The sequence below is a fragment of the Eubalaena glacialis genome, chromosome X (assembly GCF_028564815.1).
Source record: "Eubalaena glacialis isolate mEubGla1 chromosome X, mEubGla1.1.hap2.+ XY, whole genome shotgun sequence".
NCBI lineage: Eukaryota > Metazoa > Chordata > Mammalia > Artiodactyla > Balaenidae > Eubalaena > Eubalaena glacialis.
Window position 1 is genome coordinate 58,597,572 of NC_083736.1, and position 21,243 is coordinate 58,618,814.

Genomic DNA, 21,243 nt, shown 5'->3' on the forward strand with positions numbered 1-21,243 from the left:
CATTTTACCTATACTGTTTTTAAGTGTATCTCTTTCTATAGTTTTTTCAGTGGTTGCTCTAGGTATTATATTTCATAATTTATCATAGTCTTCTCTGTCATCTTTTTATTAGGGTGAGTGAAGAGTAGAAACATTACCTCCCTTTATGCCCCCTTTACCCTCCACCATTTATAATATAACTATCTGAAATATTTCTCCTACGTAAGAGTTATGTTTGTAGAGAACCATAGTACTGCTTCCACCATCAGAAATGATTTAGAAAACTAAACAGGAGAAGGAAAATGTACTGTATTTTAATTATATTTTTACTCTTTCTCTTGGTTTTTCTTCCTTCCTGATATTCCATGTTGTCTTCTTTTAGGAAAGATTCCTTTAGCTATTATTATTTTAGGGTAGATCTGCTGGTGACAGATTCTCTTAGTTTTCTTCATCTGAGAATGTCTTAATTTATTCCTCATTCTTGATGGATATTTTTGCTACATGTAGTATTTGCAGTTGATAGTTCTCTTCTTTCAGGACTTGAAAAATCTTGTGCCACTTCCTTCTGGCTTCTATATTTTCTGATGAGAAATTCACTGTCATTCAAACTATTTTCACCTATAGGTAAGGTGTAATTTCTCTTTGACTAGTTTAAGACATTCTTTGTCCCTAGTTTTCAGACATTAACCATGATGTGTCTTGGTGTGGATTTCTATGAGTCTATCCTCTTTGAATCAGTTGGTGTATATCTCTTGACAAATCTGGGGAGTCTTCAGCCATTATTTCAAATATTTTTTAGTTTCACCCTCTTTTTTCTCTGTAGACAAGGCCTCTCTGTTGTGTAATTCCTCCTCCTTCCTTTCTTATGCCTTCCTTCCCTTTTATCCCCATTTCCTACACCATTTACGCCCCACACAGGCAACCATTCAAAACTACTAAATGTCTATTTATTGTGTTGCATGTGTTCTTCTAAACGGTAAATTATTGATGTATATCAAGGAGAGAAAAGGAGAGGAAGAAGGAGAGGGAGAGGGAAAGAGAATGAGAGAGAGAGAGAGAGAGAGAGAGTGTTATGGACTGAATCATGTCCCTCCAAAATTCATATGTTGAAGCCCTAATCCCCAATGTGAGTGTGTTTAGAGGGGGGCCTTTAGAGAGGTAATTAAGGTTAAATGAGGTCATAAATGTGGGACCCTAATCCAGTTGGACTGGTGCCCTTTGAAGAAGAAGAAGACACACCAGAGGTTGCCTTCTCTCTGTCTCTACAGGTACAGAGGAAAGGCCATGTGAAGACATAGCAAGAAGGCAGCTGACTATAAGCCAGGAAGAGAGCCCTCACAAGGAAGCAAATTTTCTTGCACTTTGACCATGGACTTCTAGCCTCCAGAACTGTGAGAAAATAAATGTCTGTTGTTTAAGCCACCCAGTCTGTGGTATTTTGTTGTGGAAGACTGAGCAGATTAACACAGATTTTGGTACCATGAAGTGGGGTACTACTTTAATAAAAACCTAAAAATGTGGAAGTGGATTTGGAACTAGATGAGGAGTAGAGGCTGGGAGAGTTTTCAGGCGCATGCTAGAAAAAGCCTATATTGCATTGAAGTGACTGTTGGTAGAAACATGGACACTAACGATGCTTCCGGTGAGGTCTCAAAGAGAAAAGAGGAACATGTCATTAGAAACTGGAGAACAGGTGATCCTTATTATAAAGTGGCAAAGAATTTGGCTGAATTTTGTTCTAGTGTTCTGTGGAAGGTAGAGCCCGTGAGCAACGAAATTAGATATTTAGCTGAGGAGATTTTTAAGCAAAGTGTTGAATGTGAAGCTCAGCTGCTTATAGTAAAATGCAAGAGGAGAGAGAGAAATCAAAAGAATCATTAAGCAAGATGAACCAGAACTTGAAGATTGGAAAAATTCTCGTTCTATCCATATTGCAAAAAATATAAAGCATCTTCCGGAGAGAACACCAAGGATGTGGCTAGAAAACCACTCCTTGAGGAGATTACTCATGATTTTAATTAGGTATCTCAGCAGAAGTCAGGAACAGAGATGGGATTATACAAGCACAGTCACTGTCAGCATGGACCAAGGGGAGCAGATAGAGGATGAAATAAAGGAAAGTTTTTGGAATCTACAAGGCAGGACAATAGAGTTACTTAGCTGCAAACATGCTTCATCCTTCAAGTAAAGGAAAGAATGACACCAAAGGTGATTAAGAGATCATCAGGGCTGCCATTCCCACCATTGGGTCTAGACCTAACCGGCTCTGGGGGCAAGGCTGTTGCCTCCTCAGTTTCAGTGGGCCAGGCTGCCTCTGACTAGTGCCTCAGGAGAAAGGCAACAGCAAAGGGCTGTGAGGGAGGGGGTGATACTGCCCAAAGCATCCAGCCAAAGATTATTCTCCAGCCTGAAAAATCTAATGAAACTTGCCTTGCTACGTTTTGCACTTTCTTGGGATCGATCATCCCTCTCTTCTTTCTGATTTCTCCCTTTTCAAAAGGGAACGTCTATCCTATGCTTGTCCTACTATTATACTTGGGAAGCAGATCATTTGTCTGGTTTCACAGCTGGAGAGGAATTTTGCCCTTTGGATGAATCATACCTTAAGTCTCATCCAAACCTAAATTAGGTGATATTTAGACGAGACTTTTGACTGGGCATAGGTTCTGGAGTGCATTAAGACATTTGGGGCTGTTGGGAAGGGATGAATGAATTTTGCATGTGAGAAAGACATGCATTTGGTGGGAGGCATAGGGAGGAATGTTATGGAATGCATTGAGTCCCTTAATATACATATGTTCAAGCCCTAACCCCCAAAGTACTTCCAAGTACTTTGAGGGAACTTTTAGGGAGGTATAAGGTTAATCTCCAAAATATTTGGAGAGAGAATTTTAGGGAGGTGTAAGGTTAAATGAGGTCATCACAGTAGAGCCTTAATCTGGTTGTATTGACGTCCTTATAAGTAGAGGAAGGGACGCATGAGCTCTTTCTGTCTCCACACAAGACCAGAGGAATGGCCAAATGAGGACACAGGGAGGAAGCAGCCATCTACAAGACAGGAAGAGAGCCCTTACCAGAAATCAAAATTTCTGGTATCTATATCATGAATCTCCAGCCTCCAGAACTGTGAGAAAGTAAATGTCTGTTATTTAAGCCACCCAGAATGTGTTATTGCTTTGTGGCAGACTAAGCTGACTAATATGCGCGCGCCTGGGCGCGCGCGCCTGGGCGCACGCGTGCGTGCACACACACACACACACACACACACGCACACACACGGTATAGACTAATGATAACATATAGTTTTCATATGGCACTCTGATGTTAAGATCCAGGATTCCTTGCTTCTAAGTGTGGTCATCCACCACAGTTTACCTGTCCACCCTTCCAAGGATAAACTCTCACTTTGCTTCTATCTCCCCCCTCCACAAACAATACTTTGATGAATATTCTTGTGTCTGTCTGAGTAAATTTAGGGGGCTATATCCCAGGAGTGGGAAATCTGGCGCACAGGTAACGTGTATTCTTATTTCAAGTAAGAAGTGCCAATTTGCTGTGCAGGATGGCTACACCAGTTCACACTCCCACCAGTAGTGCATGAGGGCACCTGTTCTCTGTGCTTGTACTCAGAAAGGAGGAGCAATGGGGAAGCTTAGGGGATGCCCCAACTGGAGACCTGTAACAGAATGCACCCTGAGCTGGTCTCATTTCTCTCTTAAACAACCTCTGCCTGACTCACCTAGCAGCTCTATCTTACCACCATCAAGATCTGATTAAGAGCTTTGCCTCGTTATTGCTGCTCTGCCCACCCCCATGACCCATCCCTGATCTCTGGGGGTTAAATAGAATTTTATCTGAAGGTCTCTGTATGTATTTGGGCATTTTCAGTGAAGCCAAACCCTTGGCACAGACAGCAGCCAACTGATTCACATACAGCAAGTGGTACTCACAGACCAATGTGGGTAGGACCTGAGCACATGTGACTCTCCAGGCTGGGAGGGACCTTCGAAGGCATCTATCATCCCTTTGCCAACCACTGCTTAAGTGCTTTCTATAATATCACTTCCAAGTGTTCAATTAGGCCTTCCGTGAACAACTTAGTCACAGAGCTCTCACTATTTCTCTAGACAAACCGTTCCTTCTATAGGCAGCTCCAACAATTTGAAAACCCTAGGGTCACAGAGAACACAGATCAGATGCTCCTTGTCCCCGCCCCAAATTCATTCTCCTCCCCCTCCATAATAATAGAACCTCTGATTTTCATCTGGGCATGTGACACCTGGACTAAGGGCTGTATTTCCCTCTCTCCTTTGCAGCTGTTTGTGGCCACGTGGCAATGTTCTGGCCAGTGGGATGAAAACACATGTGATATGTGCAACGTCTAGGCTGTGACCCTAAATGGAAGGAGTGTGCCATTCACTTCTACTTTGCCCTCTTCCCACTGCCTAACATGTATACACAACATCAAGCCATCTTCAACCCTGTAGATGAAGGCTACACCCTGCACATGGTGAAGCAACAATATAAAAAGAGCCTGAGTCCCCAACATGGAATAACCACACAAACCACAGGTCGCTTGTTCCCAGACTGATAATGTGAGAGAGAAATGAACTTCTGTCTTGTTTTAACCACTGTTAATTTGGAACAAAGTTGGATTAGCTTTACCAATAAACATCCCAGTTAACTGGCTACTGTATTTACTTGAATCTAAAATGCCATTGGACATAGGGTACACATTATCTTATGGGCTACTAAGAGAAAAATACTACCTATTATATTATGACAAAATGTTTTCTTTTAATTTAAATGTTCATTTAATAGTTGTTGAAAGAGCTCTGGTAGACTGATTTAAGACACTATTTTAATCAGACTTTTCTAGTCTGAGTCATTTCTCATACACAATAACTTTTTATTTCAAGGGAAAACCATGATGAAATATTTTTGAAGATACTTTAAGTGGCAATTAAAGTCAACACATACAGTGATAATCATGCACATAATTCAATTGAAGGGATGATAATATGAACAGCCATGGCCAAGTTCGCATGTGCTCATGCATGAACAATAACACAATTCCCTCTTGGCCAATGGCAGTTGTAAGGTAGAATTGTATTTAAGACACATCCTGACTTTAGATTTTTAAAATATAAAATATGTGTGTATTAAATGGTGAAATCTGGTCCTTTAAAACCAAATTTGGGGAATAACCTTCACTTCCACTCTAGTCAAAATAGAGTAACGGGGACCAGATTTACCCACCTGTGCAAAATAACTAAAAGCAAAACAAACAAAAACACCAAGACAAAATATATGAAAAAAACGGTGCCCAAATCATTGGACTTCAGGCAAGTAAGGTCAGTGATCTCTGAGAGATGGAAAAGCTTAGATGAGCCTGAAGATTGCCCCATCCTACTGCCTAGAGAAATATTCTAGACTGCAAGACAGGGACGGGGAACTCAGACAGAGGCTGGTCATCTCCCTCAATTGAGGAAATGGAACTATGAGTCTGGAGAAGCCAAGGAACCTGGAGTTCACAGGAAAGAGTTTTGGAGAGAGGAGACCTGTGTAGAGAGAGAATGCTTACAATTTTCAGAGGCTCCCCCTCAAGTACTCACTGAAATATTGATCAGCACATGTGTGTAAGGAAACTAACTACCTGAAGCCAAGGAAAGAACCACCTCAAAGGATTAGAGGAAACAGTGATCAGAGCCCACAAAGGGCTGAGAATAGTGACTGTTCCAAACAACCAAGGTAGAAAATATTCACAATTTGTATAGCATTAGAGTACAAAGACAAGTTCTGCATCACTAATGAGGAAAATGAGCTCTACACTAAATGCTGCTATGGTCCCACTTAGCTAAGCTGAAAAGCAAGGCCCAGAAGGATAAAACAGATTCCAAGTGTCTTAATGACATGCCATAAGAAAGCTCAAGGATATTTATAGGAATGCAAAAATCTGCAGTCAACAAGGTAAATTTGAAAATGTCTGGCATCCAACCATATCTTGCCAGGTGTGCAATTTGAAGCAGGAAAAATGCAATCCACAATGTTGAGAATAAAAATCAAAACTGACCAAGAAATGACACAGTTGATAGAATTAGTAGCCAAGGATACAAATAGTTATTATAAATGCATTTCATATGTTCAGAAAGCTTGTGGAAATACTGGCCACATTAAGTACAGTTGTGGGAGAAATGAAAAATACCCAAATAAAATATCTAGAGATGAAAACTACAATGTCTGAGGTGAAAACTACATTAGTCAATTTAGACAATAAAGGAGAAAAGATTAATGAACATGAAGACATACCAATAGAAATTTCCCAAATGAAATATACAGAGAAAAATGGTCAAAAAAATAAACAGCATCAGCAAACTGTGGGACAACTTCAAGTGGCTAAAAGTACATGTAACTGGAGATGAGGAAGGAGGGAGAAAAGAAAAATATTTGAAAAATTAATAACTGAAAATGTTTCAAATTTGATGAAAACTATACATGCACTGATCCAAAATGTTCAACAAATCTCAAGCATGGGAAGCAGGAAGAAAACTACACCAAGTCATATCACAATGAAATTGCTCAAAACCAATGATAAAGAGAAAATCTTAACAGCAGCCCAAGGAAAAAAGGCATGCTACCCATGAGGAACGAAGTAGGATAGAATCAAGATGACAGTGGCATATTATTTTTAAAGTACTGGGAAAAAGAAAAAAAGAAAAAAACCTCTGCCAATATAGAATTCTTTACACATTGAAAATAACTTTTAAAAACAAAGGTGAAATAAAGACTTTCTGAGACATAGAAAAGTTGGGATGCTATATCACCAGCAAACCTGCTCTATGATAAATGTTAAAGTATGCTCTTCAAGCAGAAGGAAAATAATAGCAGAGGAATACAGAGCATTGAACATGGAAAAATATAATGACTTTTTCTTGTTATTTAATTTCATTAAAAAGATAACCAACGGTTTAAACCAAGAAGTGCATCAATGTAATAGCACAGAGCGCAGAAAGGGAGAAATAAAAATACAGTGCTGTAAGTTTCTTATACTATATCTGCAGTAGTATGAGATCACTTGAAGATAAACTGTGACAAGTAAAGATGTATATCATAGACTCTAAAGCAACTACTAAAATAATAAAAAACCAGAATAATAGCTAATAAGTCAGAAAAACAGATCAAATGGGACCATAAAATATACTTAATCCAAAAGAAGGCATAAAGGGAGGGGAAAGGGAACAAAAAACCAGATGAGATAAATGGAAAACAACAAGGTGGTAGATCTCAACCTAACCATATCAACAAGCACATTAAATATAAATGGTCTAAACACCCTCAATTAAAAAGCAGATTGCCAGATTGGAAAAAACAAGCAAACAAACAAACAAACCAAACTGTGGACTGCCTATAAGAATCCCACTTTAAATATAAGGGAACAAGTAAAGGTGAGAAGATACACCATGCTAACACTATTCAAAAGAAAGCTGTCTAAATGCAGTTTGGTATCTTGGAAATCCTATCAAAATCTCAGCAGGCACTTTTGTAGAAATTGATAAGTGAAACCTAAAATTCATATAGAACTGCAAAGGGCCTAGAGTAGCCAAAACAACTCTCAAGAAGAATAGCAAAGTTGGAGAACTTACATTGCCTGTTTTCAAGAATTATTTTAAAGCTGCAGTAATCAAAATAGTGAAGTATAGGCATAAAGATACACAAATAGACCTATGGAGCAGAACAGAGAGTCCCGTAATAAACCCACAAATATATGGAAAGCTGATTTTTTACGGTGATACAAAGGCAATGCTGTGGAGAAAGAATGGCTTTTTCACCAAAAGATCCTGAAACAACTGGATATCTACGTGCAAAAACAAACAAACAAGAAAAAGGCTTCAACCTATACTTTGCATCATACACAGAAATTAGGTGAAAATGGATTATAGGCCTACATGTAAAACCTAAAATTTCTGGAAGAAAATCTTTGTGACTTTGGCTTAGGCAAGGTTTTTCCTTATGTTATACAAAAATCACAATCCATATAAAAAAGAATACTGATGAGTAAGACTTCTTTATCAACATTAAAAACTTCTGCAATTTAAAAGACACTCTTAAGAGAATGAAAAGACAAATTGCAAACTGGGAGAACATCTTTGCAAAGCATGTATCTGATGAAGGCCTTGTATCCTGAATACATAAGGAACACTCAAAATTCACAATAAGTAAATATATAACCCAACTGAAAAATGAGCAAAAGGTTTGAATAGACACTTCACCAAAGAAGATAGATGGGTGGCAAATAAATGCATGAAGAAGATGTTCAACAGGATTAGAAATTGAAACCTTCATACTCTGCTTCTGGGGATGGAAATTGGCACAACCAATTTGGAGAACAGTTTTGCATTATTTTTAAAAGTTATACACATGCTTGTCATATGACCCAGAAATTTCACTCTAGGAATCTAACCAGGAGAAATGAAAACATATTTCCACACAAAGACTTATATGTAAATGTTCAGAGCAGCATTTATAAGAGCCAAAAGGTGGAAACAACCCCAATGTTCATGTGGTGAGTGAATAAACAAAATGCAGTATATCCATACAATGGAATACTGTTTGCCAATAAAAAGGAAAGAAATACTGATATATGGTACAATGTGTATGAGCCTAAAAACAATGTGCTAAGTTATGTGCAATGTCCTGAAAAGGCAAATCTAGAGAGACAGAAAGTATATTACTGGTTGCCTAGGCCTGTGTGTGGGAACAGAGATGGACTGATACTGGGCATAAGGGCTCTTTTGGGGATGCTGGGGATGCTCTAAAATTGTATTGTGGTGATAGTTGCACAACTCTGTACATTTACTAAGAGTCATTGAATTGTACAGTAAGTCCCCTACATATGAAAAAGTTCCATTTCAAGAGCACGTTCGTAAGTTCAATCTGTTCGTAAGTCCAACAAAGTTAGCCTAGGTACCCACCTAACACAATTGGCTATATAGTAAAGTACTGTAATAGGTTTATAATACTGTTCACACAAATAATACATAGAAAACAGACACAAAAAATAAACATTTTAAATCTTACAGTACAGTACCTTGAAAAGTACAGTAGTACAGTACAATGTTTGGTGCTTCTTAGCAGTATCAGCTGCATCACTGCTGCTTTTATGCTTCTGGACATCCTGGGCTTGAAATAAAGATACTTACTACTGTGCTCTATACAGTACTGTACAGTAAAGTACACAAAAGTACAACCACTTGTAGAAGATGCACCCACATAACAATGCACGCCAGACACATGAACTAATGTACATGATTGGACATGTGAACACAGGTTTGCATCTTTGAAAGTTCGCAACGTGTAGGGAACTTACTGTATACCTAAAATGGATGGTTTCTATGGTATGTAAATCACAACTCAATAAAGCTGTTAAAAATATATCCTCCATTGTCTTCTTACTGTACCCAGAATTAAATCTAAACACACAAATTCTAAGCTCTTTGTACCCCTCTGCTCCTGTTTTCCCAGGAAAATGAGTGATTCGTCAAAAGGCTTGTGTAGAAAAAACAGATTTTAAATGGATTTGGACAAATGAGGTACCCGGGAGGAATGGGAAGTGGGTTAATGTACCCTTGTGGTTGATTGCCTACACCATGCTGTTCAAGCTTAGGATCTAATGCCCAGCCTTCCATGCTCTATCCAGCAGCTGGGTAGTTTGGGCTAAGATTAAATGTAAGTAAAAGGTCGTTCCTTTCACAGATCTACAGAGTGGGCATTATGCCAGCCACTGCTTAAATGCACACACACATAATAGCTTCCTTCTCTTTTCATTTTCTATCAATCATGCAGACAAAAATAAATGTATTAAGCAAGTGCCACTTACCCAACAGTGTGCTGGATCCTGGGGGTGACTGAAGAGAAGACCCCTTCCTTCAAGTAAAATTATTGATTGTGGTCCAATATAGAAAATAGATCAAATCATAACTATTATGGTTCAAGTGGAAGTGGGTACCAGAGTCTTTATTCTCTCCTCAAATGCAACCCTGCCTGACTCTACCAGAATAGCCCTTGATACACCTCCCTGCAACTCCCAGGGCTCCTCAGAACATTACTTCAAAGCCACCAATAAAATCTATCCTCTTCATTTCAGAGATGAAGAAACAAATGTCCAGAATGGGAAAGGAACTAGCCCAAGAGCATGCAGCTATGGTCCTCTGGGTCCTCTACATGTACAGACTTTCACATGAAGCAATTTGAAATCTGGATAATTATATATATATAAGAGCCTTCTAGAAACTGACACTATACCATATTTCTGTCTGTAAACACCATGTCATCTATCACACCGCTTTGGCTCAACAATTACATTTGGAGTGACAATTATGAATGCAAATAAGTGGTAAGTCCAGGGTACTGACTGTAATCTCAGTAGTCTCAGAGAAAGAAAGATATTATCATGGGTGGGGGGCTTTAATTCATTCAGTTAAGATTTACTAAAAGTGTATAAGTTCCAGGAACTGGGAAGGAATTGGGTGTTAAGAAAGGATTTATTTAATAAAAATAGCTATCTATCTATCTATCTATCTATCTATCTATCTATCTATCTATCTATCTATCTATTTTTGGTGTCTACTATGTTCCAGCAACTGTGCTAGGCTCCTGATATGCTATCTAATTTAATCTTCATCATGACCACATAAATAGGTATGTTTAGCTTCATTTTTACAGATGAAGAATTTGAGGCTGTGAGAAAAAAAGTGACCTGCCCAACATCACAAAGCCAGGAAGTGCAGAATCCAGTGTGCTGAACCTGATGACCTTTCCACCATACCAAGGAACTTTCCTCATATATGATGTATTTCAAGCCATGGAAAACAAGCCAATGGGGTGAATCTTGCCCTGGATCAGTCAGTCACCAATTTTAAGGGTGAAATAGGGCACATCATGGAACCTCTTGGAAGCTTGGAAATTCTATCTACCTGAGAAGTAAGACTCAGTGTAGCCCTGCACAGAGTTGTTGGATGACTCCATAATATGGAATCTGTGGAATGTTTGGCCCTACAAGTGAGGAAAGCATCCAAGTCATTAAAGACCTGATTTTATATGGAAAATTTCCTAATGAAATCCTCCCAAGAGGCTAAGGCGCAGCTGGTATGGCCACGGAATCCCAGGAAATCCACAGAATACTTCCTTAGGATTTCCCACAATCACTGGGGCTACAGTCTTACTTAAATCTTGAATGAAGATTCCTGACCTCCCTAGGCCACAGCCTCTCCAGACAGAGTCCTGGGCCAAGACAAAAATATTCAGCTGGCTAACTTCTTTCCAATGGCTCTTTGCTGACTAATGTGGAGAAGGAAGGGTAGAGAGCAGGAGAAGTTCTAGGGCAATGGATCATCTATTCCTGGGACAAACTTGGCAGGCTCATCTGTCACCCAGCTTAAGGGGTGACTTAGCCCCAACACTCACTCAACAAGCAGAGTAGGAAAGCTGGGACCTGTAGGACTTGAGGATGGGCAGACCAAGTGAAGACACTGGCTAGCAGAGATGGATGGAAAACTGCCCAGATTTGTTGATGAGCTAAGGGAATGGTGGGAAGTGGACCGATCCAGAATATATTATATAGGCATAATCCGCCAGGTCTTACTAATGCAGTGGTTTTTCCAAGTGTGTTCCCTGGACCGGCAGCAACAGCATTGCCTGGGAACTTGTTAGAAATGCAAATTCTCAGGCCTTCCGAATAAGAGACTCTGGAGATGGGACCCAGCAATCTAGGTTTCAACCGCCCACCAGGTGGAGCCTAATGCACGCCCAAGTTTGACAACCACTGTGCTAGTGTTTTGGATACATGGAGTCATAGAGGGAAGAATGAAGAATGATTCCAGATTTGGGGATGAGGGTGGCATTTACTACTGATGCGGGAGACTAGGAAAGGAGACTGGGGGTGGGGATGTGGGTAAAGTTGAGAGTTCTGTTGGGGTCTGTTTAAGATGCCAGTGATATATCCAGTGGGGTTGGTTAAGTGGGAAGTTGGATATGTGAGTACAGAACTCAGGGGAGAGATCAGAGCTATTCACCTTGATTCTAAGATCCTTGAGAACAGATCTAATTCATCTTAGACTCTGAGAATATCCCAGCCCTGTGTATGGCCCAGAACAGGTGTTTGGTAAATGTAACTGAATGAAAAAAATAGGAGCCGGCTTTTCCTTCCTACTCTAGTCTGATGAGAACACTGCCTAAGTACCAAGTGTTCTTCCATTTAATATCTATTTGTGCATCTGGAAAAGCAGCTACTGTTGGAAAAGAAGTTTTCTTTGAACAGTTCACCTTGAAGACTTTCTTATAGCTTAGCATCAAATGTCAACTCCCTTGCATTCTCTCTCCTGTAGTCAGAATTGGCTTGACTTGCCCATCCCTAAGTCCCAGAGTTGCCAGTTGTTCTGTGACTTGTTGTTGAGTGAGCATTGGGGCCAAAACTGACTTAGTTTTCAAGCGAGGTGATAGTGGAGCCTGCTGAAGCTGCTACAACAATGACAGAGGGAAGGAAGGAAGGAAGGAAGGAAGGAAGGAAGGAAGGAAGGAAGGAAGGAAGGAAGGAAGGAAGGCAGACTCATGTCAATTCAAAACTTTACCGTAAGGCAGAATAACTTCAGTGCTATAATAAATCTCCCTGTGGGATCCCAAAGGGGTAAGTGATTCATTTGGACTAGGGAATTTGAGGTTTTGAACAAGAGGTGGTGTTTGCTCTGGGTCTTCCTTGAAGAATAAGTAGGATTTACAGGCTTGGAATAAGGGAAGGGCATTAAGAATGAGGGATCTGCCAGCTACATGTAAAAGAATCAAATTAGAACACTCCTTAACACCATACACATAAATAAACTCAAAATGGATTAAAGACCTAAATATAAGACCCGACAGTATAAAACTCCTAGAGGAAAACATAGGAAGAACACTCTCTGACATAAATCACAGCAAGATCTTTTTTGCCCACCTCCTAGAGTAATGAAAATAAAAACAAACATTAAAAAATGGGACCTAATGAAACTTAAAAGCCTTTGCACAGCAAAGGAAACCATAAACATAACAAAAAGACAACCTTCAGAATGGGAGAAAATATTTGCAAATTAAGCAACGGACAAGGGATTAATCTCCCAAATATACAAACAGCTCATGTAGCTCAATACCAGAAAAACAAACAACCCAATCAAAAAATGGGTGGAAGACCTAAATAGGCATTTCTCCAAAGAATACATACAGATGGCCAAGAGGCACATGAAAAGATGCTCAACATCACTAATTATTAGAGAAATGCAAATCAAAACTACAGTGAGGTATCACCTCATGCCGGTCAGAATGGCCATCATCAAAAAATCTACAAACAATAAATGCTGGAGAGGGTGTGGAGAAAAGGGAACCCTCTTGCACTGTTGGTGGGAATGTAAATTGATACAGCCACTATGGAGAACAGTATGGAGGTTCCTTAAAAAACTAAAAATAGAATTACCATATGACACAGCAATCCCACTACTGGGCTTATACCCTGAGAAAATCATAATTCAAAAAGACACATGCACCCCAATGTTCATTGCAATACTATTTACAATAGCCAGGTCATGGAAGCAACCTAAATGTCCATTGATAGATGAATGGATAAAGAAAATGTGGTACATATATACAATGGAATATTACTCAGACATAAAAAGGAATGAAATGGGGTCATTTGTAGAGATGTGGATGGACCTAGAGACTGTCATACAGAGTGAAGTATTGTTTTGGCCAAAAAGTTCGTTTGGGTTTTTCCATAACATCTTACAGAAAAACCTGAATGAACTTTTTGGCTAACCCAATAAGTCAGAAAGAGAAAAACAAATATCGTATATTAATGCATATATGTGGAATCTACAAAAATGGTACCGATGAACCTGTTTGCAAGGAAGCAATAGAGACACAGACGTAGAGAACAAATGTATGAACACCAAGGGGGGAAAGAGGACGTGGGATGAATTGGGAGATTGGGATTGACATATACACTAATATGTATAAAATAGATAACTAATGAGAACTATTGTATAGCACAGGGAACTTTACTCAGTGCTCTGTGGTGACCTAAATGGGAAGGAAACCCAAAAAAGAGGAGATATATGTATATTTATAGCTGATTCACTTTGCTGTACAGCAGAAACTGATGCAACATTGTAAAGCAACTATACCCCAATTAAAAAAAAAAAAAGAATGAAGGACCCACATTAGCAAAGGCCTGGAAGAATGGAAATATATAAAACAGTGAGGAACTTCTGTGTGGATAAAGAATAAGGTGAATGAAAATGAGAGGTAGTAGATAAGATTGGAAAGTCTGTCTGGGACAGAGTTGTGGGGGAGAGGGGCATGAATGCCATGGCAACAATTATAGGCAAATGTCTATGGACATACAGTAGGAAATGACTTACAATGAGAAATGAATCTTATATTGTGACCCAATACACACAAACACAGATAGAAAACTGAAACAAAAGTTCCCACAGAGAATACCTACCATTTCTTATGCAACGTATGCTGATATTTTCTATCTTATTTTGTATAAATTTTTTTTTTTTACAAATCCTACTAGCAGCTAATTCATTTCATGACCTACTAATGGTTCACGATCTGTGTTTTGAAAAATACTGCTACAGGCAATGGGAAGTCAGTGAATGTGTTTGAGGAATAACATAGTAACCCCAGTGCTTTAGGAAGGTAGTTCTCATAGCAGTGTGGATGGAATTAAAAATAGGGGGCAGACTGAAAATAGGAAAGCAATTCTATAGGTAGAAAGTGATACAATATTATAATTATCCAGGTTGGTCATGATGAAGGCCTAAAACAGGACAGTGAGTGTGGAGGTTGAGAGTGGGGCATGAATATGAGCCAGATGTTGAAGGTGGGACTTGTTAACTGATCAAAGGTGAGTTATAAAAAAGCAAGGGTAATCAGCATCAATATCCAGGTTTCAATCTGAGGTAACTGTGCAGAGAATGATGGCATTAAACAAGTGGTTTAGTGGGAGGAGCTGGATTGGGGCAGGAAGAGACAAAGTCTTAAGAGTTGATTGACTTCAGCTGTGTCTGTGGAACAACCAGGCAGACAAGCCCAGTAGACTGTGGGATATATCAGGCTGAAGCTTGGAAGGAAGTTAGGGGGTAGAGACTGGAGATATGAAGATAATATTTGAAGCTGTAGGAGTATAAGAGGTAACTCAGGAGAATGTGTAGAGAGGGAAAAAGAGAAGACTTAAGAAAAAGACTTAAGAGGATCTACTTAATGCTACAATATTTACTTCCAAAATGAGTTTTTCCTTTCTTAAGTGAGTAAAGTTTATTGTGTATGGATATGTGTGCACCGGGGCATGGATGAGTGCAATGTGTATGTATGAATGGCATGTGCATGTTAAGGAAATATTAGTATGCATTTGGGGAGCTGGTGAAGGGCTCTGGTTGCTCTAGCAGTGGCTACACTCACTTTCTTTGCCTCATGGCTTCTTCTCCTTTCCTTCCCTCTTTTCCATCTCTCCTCTTTTGTTCCATTCTTTCCTTCCCCTTTCCACATATCCACATGCTCCTTCATCACCACTTGAAAGCCCAAGAAATTGATGGGCAAAATAGACCAGTGTGGGACTTGGGGCCCAAGGTCTGCAGCATAGTGTTGGAGTGTGGTTGGGGTTAGGAGGAAAGACAGGGCTGTGAGCATGTGGTCAGAGTCAGAAGTGGGGAATGGTTTGTGGTGGGAGAATCCATTCCTGAGACATTTTCCACTTCAAATTCTGCCATCAGTGTGTATGTACATGAATGTGTGTGACTATGAATGTGTATATTTCTGTGCCTGTGCCTGGGGGTGTGTCTGACTCTTAGCTTGACTTAATCAGGTTTTCGGGTGATATTATCCTCATCACTGCTACTTCAGTGCAGAAGTAAAATTATTTTTTTAACAGAAATAGGCTGCTTTGTTTATACCTTTGAGGGATTTAGGATTAGAGCAGTTGAAGAACTGTGAATAATGGTTAATTAGATTATCAGCATTTGTTGAAATGCATATGCCATGTGAATAGGAGGATACATTCTCTCTTCCTTTCCTAGCTGTGTGACCATAGATAGGTTACCTAACCTCCCTGAGCCTTAGTAGCCTTTTCTGTAAAATGGGGATAATAATTCCTACCACAGATTTCCATTAGCAAGAGTTGAATATTAAATGAGCTAAGAGCTTTGAAATCAGTAGGTGTTCAACCAATGTTAGTTCCTTTCTCCAGTTCCTTCTACCCCTTCCTTCTCTCCACCTCTCATACATGTTTTACTGGTCCACATGTGAAAATCGAGTTGTATTTGTAATACTTTCCCTATTTTCAGTTCTTAAACCAAGTGATATAACCTTTGCATATTACTGTAAAATTATCAAAAGAAGGCTAATTTAAATCACTTTTGGTGCATACACATCTAGAATTATGTCTTCTTCGTGGATTGACCCTTTCTCATATAGTTCAGTCATGTTTTTAAATCGACTGTCATTTCATTGGTGTATTTAGACCATTTATATTCAACATAATTATTGATATGTTAAGGCTAAGTGTGTCATTTTATTTTTTGTTACCTGTTTTTTCTCTCTGATTAGTTTTTCTCTTTTCTTTGCCCTGCCTTCCTGTGGGTGACTTGAACATTTTTTTCAAATTTCATTTTGATGTATCTATAATTTTTTTAAACTAAAGCATAGTTGATATGCAATATTATATTAGGTTCAAATGTACAGCATAGTGATTCAATATTTTTATAGATTATACTCCATTTGAAGTTATTATAAAATATTGGCACTATTTCCCTGTGTTTTATAATCCTTGTATCTTATTTATTTTATATATAGTATTTTGTTTCTCTTAATCCCCTACCCCTTATCTTGCCCCTCACCCACTTTCCTCTCCCTGCTGGTAACCACTAGTTTGTTCTCTATATCTGTGAGTCTGTTTCTGTATTTTGCTATGTTCATTCATTTGTTTTATTTTTTAGATTCCACATATAAATGACAACATACAGAATTTATCTCCTCAAAAAACTAAAAATAGAACTACCATATGATCCAGTAATTCTACTCCTGTGCATATAATCCAAAGAAAATGAAAACACTAATTCAAAAAGTTACATGAACCCCAGTGTTCATAGCAGCATAATTTACAATAGCCAAGATATGGAAGAATCCTTAGTGTCCATCAACAGATAAATGGATAAGTAAGATGGAAATTTACCTCCCTTTTACATTCTTTTATACTCCCTGTTTATGATATAAATGTCTTAACTATTTCCTCTACATACATTCAGAACCACATGAGACAGTGTAATAAATTTTGATCCAATCATCAAACAGGATTCATACAACTCAAGAGGAAAAGAAATTCTGTTGTATGTACCCATGTTTTTGCCTACTGTGCTCTTTCTTCCAAGGTTCCTCCTTTTATTGTTTCTTTTCTGTTTTAAGACTTACTTTTTTCATTCTTATAGGGTAGACCTTCTACTGATAAATTCCCTGTTTCCTTTCATCTGAGAATGTCTTGATTATCCCTTTATTCCTGAAGGATATTACCACTGCACATAGGATTCTGGGTTGACGATTCTTTTCCTTCAGCACTTGAAAAATGTTGTGCTACTTCCTGCTAGGGCCTCATCAGTTTCTGATGAGGAATCTGCTGACTTTCTATTTTTTTTTCCCTGAAGGTACAGGTAAGATGTTGTTCCTCTTTGGCTGTTTCCTACATCTTTTCTCTGCTTCTGTTTTCAGAAGGTTGACTCTGATGTGTCTTGGTATGAATTTCTTTGGGTCTTTTTTGATGGTGTTTGCTTAGCTACTTGGATCTGGAAGTTTATGCCCTTTGCTCAGTTTGGGAAGTTTTAAGCCACTACTTCTTCAGGTACTTCCGGTCCTGCCTTATTTCTCCTCTCTTTCTGAGATTCTGTTGACATGACTGTTAGATCTTTTGTTATAGTCTCACAAGTCTGGAGGCTCTGGCTCTGCTCAATTCCTTCTTTTCTTTTCTTTTCTTTCTTTTTTTTTCTTTTTACATTTAATTTCCCTCTGTTGTTTACACTGGGTTATTTCTATTGTTTTATGTTTAAGTTGTCTGATTCTTTCCTCTGTCTTCTCCATCTTGCTGTTGATCCCATCCATTGAGTTTTTAGATATTTTTTTCCAGTTTTCAAACTTCCATTTGGTTCTTCTTTGTGTTTTATATTTCTTTTTGAGACTTTCTATTTAAATGCTGAGATTTTCTATTGTATCATTTGTTGCAAGTGTGTTGTGGTTGCTCCCTGAAGCATTTTTATGATGGCTGCTTTAAAATCCTTGTCAGATAATTCCAACCTCTGTGCCCTCTCAACCCTGGCATCTGTTTACTTCCTCTTGCCACTGAAACTGATAATCTTGGTATGGCAAGTAATTTTTTTCAATTAAATTTGGACACTCTGGATCTCTCTTAACACTTTTGTCTTTGCAGGCCTCCTCTGATGTGCTACTTTTGCAGGGAAGGGGGGCAGTATAAGTCCAGGTTCTCCACTGGGTCTCTGATTGACATCCAGATTGGGGAGAGGCTCTTTGTTATTGCTGGTTGAGGGTGAGAGTTCTGGCCTCTCTTAGGCCTCTTAGGATCCCATCCCAGCTAGTAGTGGTAGGAATGCCAGGTTTACCACTGGTGAGGGTCGAAGTCATGGCCCCCCATTTGGTCTCTACTAGAAAGGGTCACTTTTCCTTGTTCCCAACTGTTCCTTCCTTTGGGGTTGGGTAGGGATTCCTTTAAAGTCTGGTAAAAATAAGTCTAGGCTCTTCACTTGCAGGCATGTTTCTTATTAGCTGCACTGTTATTATGACAGCTGACTTTTTCCTGCACCAAGATGTCTCACTCCCTATATCCTGATTCTTTTGCAGAAAATAAATTGCAATATACACCCTGTCTACCCTTTCCTAGGCCCTGAAGGGATAGAATGGGAAGACCAGAGCCTCTGCACACAAATTGACTGGGTTCTTGTCAAAATCTGGCATTTTCAAACTGTTTGGCTCTGGAAAAATTACTTAAATTTTCTGAGCCTCTATTTTCCCAGTTGTAAAGGAAGTGTAGGAAGTTCTCAGGATTGCCGAATGCGCAATAGTAGGTCAAGCGGCTTGGCACAGCAGGGGCTCAATAAATAATAGTTCCTTCCTTTTACTCTCCAGCAGAAGTAGAAATATAACCCCTGCAAAGGACAAAAAAGCCAAGGTGCTTCCCCACCACCACCGTCATGTGTGAGTCTCACCAAAGGCATTCACTCCAAGAGTTAAATCTCTTGGTCAAAGTCTTATTTCTTAAAGGGACTTGATATCCTCCCCCATTTTTCTTCAGGTTCCTGGAAAATACTAAAGGGAACGGCCCAACCCAGGGCACCCTCAGAAGGAGGGTGGAAGCCGAGGCAGAGGCGGGTCGGTGGGGGGCAGGGGGTCCTGGCAGAGAAGAGCGGGTGAAGGAAGGCCTGGTATTGGCCCAGGCAGTCCACTCAACTGGCGTTATTGTGCTCTGAGCAAGGACAGTATCATCGCCTAGCCAATGCCACTCCTGGAGAAAAGGGGTAGGGGATGCAGGCAACACGCACTTTGCGTCCCGCCCATTAGCCCATCACCTCTGGGGCCTGAGAGCAATTGTTGCAGGCGGCAACTGCCTCCCCAGTCTCCATCACTCCCATCCCCCTTCCCAAGCACCGGGTAGAAGAGGAAGAAAGTGGTGAGTGAAAGCAAAAAATACATAAGAGCGAGTGCTCTCTGTCCTCCCTGTCCTGGCCTGCAGGGATTCCTCCGCATCCCCAGTCTGCAGCCCCGGGCAGCCGCCACCAGCCCCGATGTGTTAGACTCTGCTCTCAAAAGGCTCGCCCGAGCTCGAGGTCCTGAAGTTGAACAGAAGACTGAAAAAAAAAAATCTAGACACCTAAAGAGCAAGGAGCCAAATACACCTTGGAGCCTACAAACACTTTGAAAAATAATGGGTCCAAGAATGCCATTCCCCCAACTCCCACACAAGAAGCATAAAGCTGTCTTGGGACCAACACCCACACCCCCCGCCCCCCCCAACACAAACACACTTACACCGTGTGTCTGCATCTGGCTTTCTCAGACACATCTGGCAAAAGATCCCTCTCGGTCGGTCTGTTTCTCTGTCTGCCTCTCTCTCTCTCTCTGCTAGTCTCAGTTCCGATTCTCCCCTGCCTCATTCCCATCCTTGAATTCCGTGGTGAATGGGATCCTTTTCAGTCCCCCTCCGCAAGTAGCCCAACAATAGACACTTTCCGTAGCTAGCAGCCCTCTCCCGCAGTGAGGGATTTGGGTAGCTTCGGAGGGGACTGGGAGGGCGCTGCAAAGTTCCACTTACCTGATCTCTTTAATGCTTTCCAATTTGCACATGATTTCTTGTTCATCTGCCATGCTTTTCACTCTCACTTTCACGTCCTGAGAAAGGTACAAACACACAAGCCCAGGGATACAATAGACACAATGTAACCACCTCCTCCCGGCATGGGGCTCTGAGCCTGTGCGGTAGGGACATGGAGAAGGCATGGGAGCTGTAGTCCGCAGCTCTAGGACCAGCCAGGCAGCCCGGAGGCCTGCAGGACTACAACTCCCAGAAGGCCAAGCGAGACATTCCTGTTTCTCTTCCTGCAGCTGCACTTTAAGTCAATTTGTCACAGATAATTGTGTCAAAGGTTGTGAGGAGTACAAGGGAATAGTGATATTCGTTTGGCCCGTGAGAGCGAGAGGTTGAGTGTTCTGGCAGCTGTCTGGGAACTCGTGGCTTTGGCATTCAGATGGGGTGGAGAAGAGGTGGAAGGGCGGAGGGAGCAGCTGCTAAGGCTGAAGGATGGGGAGGGGTTGACCACGTTCCTTCCAGCCCTCCATCCATTCTAGTTACCGAGTTCAAACTTTGACAGTCAACGAAGGAGGTACTGGGGGAGGCACTGGGTGAAACAAAGATAAATAAAAGCAAGTCCTTGCCTTTGAGGAGCAGGAGAGAATGAAAAGTAACCCATTAATTACAGTGCATTGTGCTGTCATAATACAGAAATGGATAAAGTGTAATCTGAGCAGAGAAGATGTAAATAGGTCTCAAAATATAACTGAGAATTTTCCAGTCCACTGGGGAGGACTGACTTTCCAGGACAGGGCACAACACATATAGAAAGGAAAGGACAAGTGGGCCAAGGTGTCTGGAACATAAGGTTCATATATGGAGTGGGGAGGTGG

General features: G+C 40.3%; 1 protein-coding gene across 3 annotated transcripts in view; it reads right to left on the bottom strand.

Annotated features, from left to right (window-relative positions):
* ZC4H2 (zinc finger C4H2-type containing) overlaps positions 1–20,531 on the bottom strand; it is a 35,250-nt gene extending 14,719 nt beyond the window's left edge. The window contains exons 1-3 of one of the 3 annotated variants that reach the window (XM_061178548.1): positions 20,375–20,516; positions 9,857–9,903; positions 9,068–9,159 (exon numbers count right to left, since the gene is read on the bottom strand). In XM_061178548.1, coding sequence (XP_061034531.1) covers positions 9,068–9,159; positions 9,857–9,903; positions 20,375–20,420 — 185 coding nt within the window. In that variant the 5' untranslated portion in view covers positions 20,421–20,516. Of the gene's footprint in view, positions 1–9,067; positions 9,160–9,856; positions 9,904–20,374 lie in introns of all 3 variants that reach the window. The other 2 variants (XM_061178549.1, XM_061178550.1) reach the window with 2 other exon arrangements.
* Between the last annotated feature and the right edge of the window lie 712 nt (positions 20,532–21,243).